General features: G+C 37.0%; 1 protein-coding gene across 9 annotated transcripts in view; it reads left to right on the top strand.

Annotated features, from left to right (window-relative positions):
• SRPK2 (SRSF protein kinase 2) overlaps positions 1-6,651 on the top strand; it is a 185,931-nt gene extending 179,280 nt beyond the window's left edge. For all 9 annotated transcript variants that reach the window (XM_048502382.1, XM_048502387.1, XM_048502388.1 and 6 more), the window contains one exon: positions 5,030-6,651. In XM_048502382.1, the coding sequence (XP_048358339.1) occupies positions 5,030-5,214 (185 nt within the window). In that variant the 3' untranslated portion in view covers positions 5,215-6,651. The remainder of the gene's footprint in view (positions 1-5,029) is intronic.
• The last annotated feature ends 445 nt before the right edge of the window (positions 6,652-7,096 follow it).

A 7,096-nucleotide genomic window follows, 5' to 3' on the forward strand; every position in this document is an offset into this window, starting at 1 on the left:
CTCTAGGTAGATTCCCAAATTCTAAATAGTCCATTTCAGATTACATGACTTCTATTTTGGATTGTATTTAGTAATTAATTTTTTTTAGCTCATTGGTAATTATGTAGAATGATGTGTTCCAAATCTGCTATTTCTAATTTTATTATTCTTTATTATGGATTTTTAATCCAGGCCACAATTCAGACCAGGCCAGCTGCTTGTTAATATAGTTTAGTATTGGGTACAACTAATTCTCCTCTCTTTTTTCATCTTGTAGAACTAATTCTTGACTTTTTTCAATTCCATGTAAACATATTTATTTGTTTTTGCCATTCCTTCAAAGTTGTGTCCTCTATATAAATTGTTAACATCTAATTAAAAAAATAGTTTCCTAGGCATGAGATTTTTTAATTTAGACTATCTCTTCAGGTCATCTTGTATCTTCATTGCTACATTGCTTTGTAATTATCTTTGAATAGTGTATTGTTTTGCCCAGGATTTGACATTACTACAAATCCTGTAATCAATTCCTCTTCCTGGTTCATTAAAATTTTTTAAATTATATTTGACTTTTTCCTGTTGATATAAAATAAAATGAACAGGAAGTAGTTTTCCAAGATGAAGATGAATGATCATATAGTTGTGGATCCAAAGAGCTTGTTGTTGTATGTGTTGCAATTTAATGAATATTTTCATCTTTTGTCACCTGAGTTAACAGTGAAGAAGTTTAAAGAATTACAAAAGAAATGAAATACTTACACTTGTGGAGACCCTAATCTGTAATTTCTTGGAGATTATCTCTTTGATTTGGTTTATCTAAGAGGATTTATCCGAAAAAGTTATCTTGAGCAAATGAATTATTGGGCTTTATGGAATTTTGAAGCAGAGCAAAAAACACCAAAATCTATGATTGCTAGTCTTAGAAACTAAAAGGAACGGTCATAGGAACAGTTACTATAGCAAACCAAACAATTGAAGTCCCTGTTGCCTGGTGTTGTCTTGTTCAGCCTACAACTACTAACCTCTATCCTTCTGTTTCTGAGCCCTGAGGAAAGAGGCCTGTGCTTGCTGCTCCAGCCACTCCCCCTCCAGGTCTTTCTAAAGATTTTTCAGATGATTGGCTACTTTTCTCTGTATCCCTTCATACTAAAGAACTATAAAAAGCTTTTTCTCCTTTTTAGAAGACTTTATCTTTTTAGAGGACTTTATCCATAATAAAACTTATGTCAACTTAAGTAATGAGAATGGAATGAGAATGTCTTGAGTGGGTTTTAATGAAATTGCATTTCCCAAACTATTTCCAATTCCGAAGGAAATGTTACCATAAAGCAGTGGAAAAGGAAGAAGAAGAATCTAAAGATCCAACATTTCGGCAGCTATGAGAAATCATTGTCCGTCTCCATGAGTACCCGGTCCCTGGTGCAACAAATCTTGTGGCTGTGTTTGTACCTTGGCCCCCTTGGGATCCTTGGAATTTTGTTATCAGATTTTCAAATATTTTGGAGGACCCGCAAAAATTTAAAGATTTTGTGCAAACTATCCAAGTATGCAAGTCTAATTATGATGATGTTGATAGTCTATTGATGGGTATGCCAACACATTGACAAGATGCTGGCCCTCAATGTGCTAAATGGCTATCTTTAAAAGCTTGGGGAAACAATTCAACAAGGAGGACAAGTCATAACCCAGCTTCAGAATCAAGTATGTTAGGACATGCTGTTCCTCAACAAGATTACAGGAGCCTTGGCTGCTCCTGTTGACAGCAGTTTGCATAACATTAAGCCTGGAGTCTGGGTACTATAATCTCGGCAGAAGAATTGTCTGCAGCCTTGCTGGGCAGGTCCTTTCCAGGTCTTCCTGATGACACAGGTCTGACACTGCTGTCAGAATACCTGAGTGATCTGAGTGTGTCTATGCAAGCCATTGCAAGTTAACATCACCCCTAGTTCTAGAAAGCAATCCTGTTCGTACAGCTGCCACTCAGGACACGCTTCAACTGGTTCAGTACTGTTCCTGCTACTGCCCCAGTTGAGCCAGGCGAGTTGGAGCTAAGTAAGAACTAAACTGCAGTTTCATTATACCATTTGAGACCAAGGAATGCAACATTGAGCCTAGTATCTGTTTCTAGTGGGCTAAAAACTGCAGCTGGTTGAATAAATTCAGTTTATATTTTTTCTGCACTCTGATAAGGAGAAGGCATTGCCATATTGCCTTTGTTCTCATCTTTCTGACTTTCCTGACCTGTTTGCCTCGTTGTGGAAAACTTTTTCCCAATCCTTCAGATGAACTATACGCAGGAATTATTTTCTTCAATATGCTGCCAACCTTTCTTGAGAAACCAACATGAGTTAGTGCTTTCCTTTGTGTTCTTTACCACTTCCCCAGGGGCCCCCTATGATAACATTTATTGGTCCCACGCAGAAGCTTGAGAGCCAGTGTGATGAAGTGGTTAAGAGCAGTGGACTCCAATCTGGAGAACTGGGTTTGATTCTCCACTCCTTCACATGAGCAGCAGACTCTTAATCTGGTGAAGTAGATTTGTTCCCCAGTGCTACACATGAACCTGTTGGGGACCTTGGAATAGTCACAGAGCTCTCAGAATTCTCTCAACCTTATCTCCCTTACAAGGTGTATGTTGTGGGGAGAGAAAGGGAAGGCATTTGTAAGTTGCTTTGAGGCTCCTTATAGTTGAGAAAAGCAGGGTATAAATCCAAATTTCTCCCCCTCCTCTTCCTCTCTTCTTTTGTAGTAAATCATCAAGATCCTTTGGATAGAACTAAATTATCTGGATTAAAAGCTAGACTGTTTTCCTCCTGATGTATGTTTAGACTGTAAGGATGACTTTAAAATTGAAATAGTTAAATATTCTTTCTAACAAATATAAGCATATTTTATCTTCAACTGGACCTGAAAGGGATCATAAAGTAATTAAAGGGTTTTGGAATTATTGGAGAGGCTTGCTAGGAAATAACAATGTGTGAGAGGTGCAGTTGTGTGTGTTTGAAAGGGGATGTTAAATACAGAGCCGGAGGAAGAATTGTGCCTATTGTATAAGATGTAGTGCAGATTGTGAGAGATATTGATAGTACCAATTCATCAGTTCAAGATTGTGGGATGGGAGTGTCTCTCTTTGAGTGGCAGTAAAGAGAAGAGAAAGACTGGAATGTAGAGGAAAGGAGAAGAGGAGTGATGTACTCTGTTGTGGATAAAGGTATAGGTTTTTGAGTAGGTGTGTACTCTTCAGGGATATGTAAGAAGTAAGCCTTTTCCAAATGGGGAAACTTTTTAGATACCTATACCACTTTACTCTTGAATGGAATGATACCTTCTTTAGTCACCTTCCTAATGCTACTGCTGAAACTTTCTTAAGAGGATTGTTCACTTTTTATAAAACCTTAGCTAATCACATGGATATATTACACCTAAGTATACTGCTTGACTATCACTAACTTAATTCACCTTAGTTCTATTATTATTACAGATAGATTGCAGCAACTGAAGAAATTGTTATGCAAATTCTAGTGACTTTTACATTATTTACTATTCACCCAGGGAGAAGTATGTGTCTTAGTGGGGAATGAATGTTGCTTGTATCTTAATGATAATATCCAAGAAATTAACCAAGTACAAGTGATGTAAAATATTTTAAAGAAGACTGAACAAATCCAAATGGAGAGGTTACATCAAAAAGTGGGAAGATTTTGATCTTTGTTTCAAAAATTATAAAAATAGTTAATTCAATTATTGGAAACATATTGTGTATTTTGTTACATATGATATGTTCTCCTTGAATACCTGATTATGCTTTTATGTTTTAAACTGAAATAAGGAAAAAAATTACTACGTGTTGCTCTACAATTGATACAATTAGAAATAAATGTTGAATGTTCAGTGAATAAACAAAATGGAGGAACAATGTTGGAGAAGTTATACTTTTAAGAAATAATTTATTTAATATACATGTATTATTTTTCGTGGTATGCACTTCTTCTTACTCTATATTCCTGTTTCTGTAATAGAAATCTTCTCATAAGAACCTGGTACCCTAGCAAGAGAGTTTGTTTCCGTTTCTTCTGCTGGAGACAAGAAGTCTGCAGTTACAGTTATCGTCCTTGTTTTGTTGTGGTTTTTGCTTGTTCTCTCTCACTTCTGTGTTAAAGGTTGCCTTCCTCCATTCTCTTTAGGCATCCATTATGTTGAAGAGGATGCCAGATCCCAAGAAGGAGAGGGCTGAGTTTTGAGTGTGATGAGACTTGTTGTACTGACTATGCCTAACTTGATTAATGGTTATTGGCTATATGTAAATGTATTGGTCTCTATGTCACTGTGATGCCAGAATTTCTATAATTGCCTAAACTGCGCTTTGAATCTTTGCAACTGCTGTTGATTCCTTTTAGCGTCAGGCACTTGTCTTGATTAACCAATAAAAGTAGTAGTTTTTCTAGAATAAAGACTTTGAATCTGTTTGTTATTAAATAAGTAGTCAGATCCCTTCATTGAATTTTAAATTTCCTTACCACTTGCCCACCTCAGCTTCAGCAAGGATTTCCTGGCAGCAGATTATAACAGCTGTCATAGAGAAGCTGCAGGGCTGGGCTGCCTGCTTTCTTAGCCTTGCATTTGCTTTACGTTTGCTTCTTTGTAAGGCAATAGTGATCATTTATGAATTCTGATTCTTTATGTTAACACTTACAAACATTTATGTCAGGAAGAAATAGAAAAGAAAATGCATGCTACGGTTTTCTGTTCTGTAGTTTGCTGGGCAGAGATGATGTAAATGGTTTACATATATTATGAATATATCTGTAGATATGAAATGTAGGTTCTTTCCTTTCGATAACACAGTCTCTCATTAATATTCACCTTGATTCCTTGCTAATAGAAAGGGCAAAATATCCAAATAAGTGATTATATGCATTCAAGCCTCTTTATTCATTGGCTTGTGAATAAAATGAGGTTTTCTGTGGTCAAGTAAAATTTTCATGCAAAGCTAAAAATCAGCTAGGTACAAAGCCTGTTGTCATACTAATTGCCTCTTTCCCCAATGCAGGAGAACTTCGACACATTACAAAGCTGAAACCTTGGAGCCTCTTTGATGTCCTTGTGGAAAAGTATGGTTGGCCTCAAGAAGATGCAGCAGAGTTTACAGATTTCTTGATCCCTATGCTAGAAATGGTTCCAGAGAAGCGGGCCTCAGCGAGTGAATGCCTCAGGCACCCTTGGTTGAATTCTTAGCAGAATCTCCAGCTCTCACCCTGGGCCAGCACCCATGTCCCCACACATCCGACCCTAAATGGTGACTGTCATAAGTTCTCTTTAACAGGATCATAAATGAGCTGGCTTCAACCTCAGACCTTTATTTTGCTTTGAGGTACTGTTTGACATTTAGCTTTTTGTGCACTGTGTTTTTGGGAGGGGTGGTCTTTTTGTCTTCAGCTGGTAGTTTTACTGACTCTACAGAAAACACTAATGTGTCTTTAAGCATTGTTTCTTGTGTTGTGCGGCATTCAGACACCCACTTTTTGAACAAGAACATCCTTTATTCTCCTCTCATGTATTTTTGGCAGGTTTTGTAACTATTTATGGAAAATATTTTAGTTGAGTATTATATAATTTACAAGTGTGAGGCATCACCAAGTCAGAATTGGGGGAAAATATACAATTCTATCTTCTGGCAAAGGGACAATTTTCTTGTAAAATACTGTATGTAACTGCACCTGTAAATGTTTATTTCCATTAAAAATGGGATGGGGACCCTGACACATACATTTTAGAGTCATGCTGCAAACTCCAGAGACCTACAGCATCCAAACTATGCAGCAGATTTGAAGCTGCAGCCAGGAACTGTGTCAAGATCTCCTTTTCGTAGCTGTGCCCAGGCTGAATTTGAAAGAAAGTTGCTCCTATGTATGACATTTCGTTCTCCCCAAAAGACATTGTAAAGGAAAGGCTAAGACTTCTATCTAAAGAGAACTCAATAGTTTTATCTTTCCAGCAGTGCTGGAAAATGTCTGCCTGTTTCAAGTGCTTTTAAGGATAGATTGGCTTACTTGCTCTGCAGTGAATTGGGGCAGGAGGGCTTCGTAATGCTGTCTGATAAGGAGGGTTAATGCATGAGGCTTCATAATTGGAAGAGATTTGGTGAAGGATTCCTTGGGCAGACTCTTTAACCTTTAAAGAAAGAAAAAAAAGATGCTCCCTCTTCAGGAAGGAAAAGAAAGAACAGTGGATTCAAATTTATAGTACAAAAAAGGATCATGCTCCTTCCATATATAGCTTTACATGTTTCTAAAACCGATTGCACTAGCTTATTTTTCCCATGAATTGACATATTAAGGAATTACTCTTCCTTTGTAAGTTGCACACAAAATTTTATGTGTTTTCCTAGAAAAACCTAAGTAGATTTCAAAAGAGAACTCATAGGCAATACAGATTTTAGAATGTAAAATTCAGAGGCATATTTTAGCCTCTTTTAGAAGTCAGTGGGATGAATGTATTTTTTTCCGTTTTTACATATTATGGTGCCACTTTTTCTTGACTTGGTCCATTTTAAATTTATTCACATGCTTTTGCAATAACTAGATTGTGAGATGGTTCCCCGTGTTGTAACAATAACCTATTGTTTGAGGTGCTTGCAGTTGTCTAATTAAAGTGGTTGTTTTTTTTTCAGAATTGTTCTGCTCCCTGCAATGTTTTAATAGTGATAAATGCAGACTGTTCACTGTAAAAGTTTTCAAAAGCCATTTAGCGCATAAGTTTTCTGCCTTTACTTTTTATCCCATAAAGTTAAGGGGCACATAGAGTAAAATCCCTACCTAGCCATACCAAAGTAGCCTTCCACCAGGATTCCCTTTTTAATTTAGTGGCTGCTTACATATTCTGGAAACAGAGGCTTGCTCATAATGCACAAAAGATTCACAAAAGATAACCTCTTTTTCATATGAGGGCACAGTAAGCCCTGTAGGCTTGTATTCTGTTTACCTGCCTTAAATCTTGATGAAATGTGCAGAGGTCAAAAGCACAGTGCACTGTCTTGCAAATATTGTAGTTGGTGGGAGACACATTCCTCCACTCTTGCCCTCAATACTATGCAAATACTATGGATAGGGACAAGGCA

Source organism: Sphaerodactylus townsendi, linkage group LG06 (genome assembly GCF_021028975.2).
Source record: "Sphaerodactylus townsendi isolate TG3544 linkage group LG06, MPM_Stown_v2.3, whole genome shotgun sequence".
NCBI lineage: Eukaryota > Metazoa > Chordata > Lepidosauria > Squamata > Sphaerodactylidae > Sphaerodactylus > Sphaerodactylus townsendi.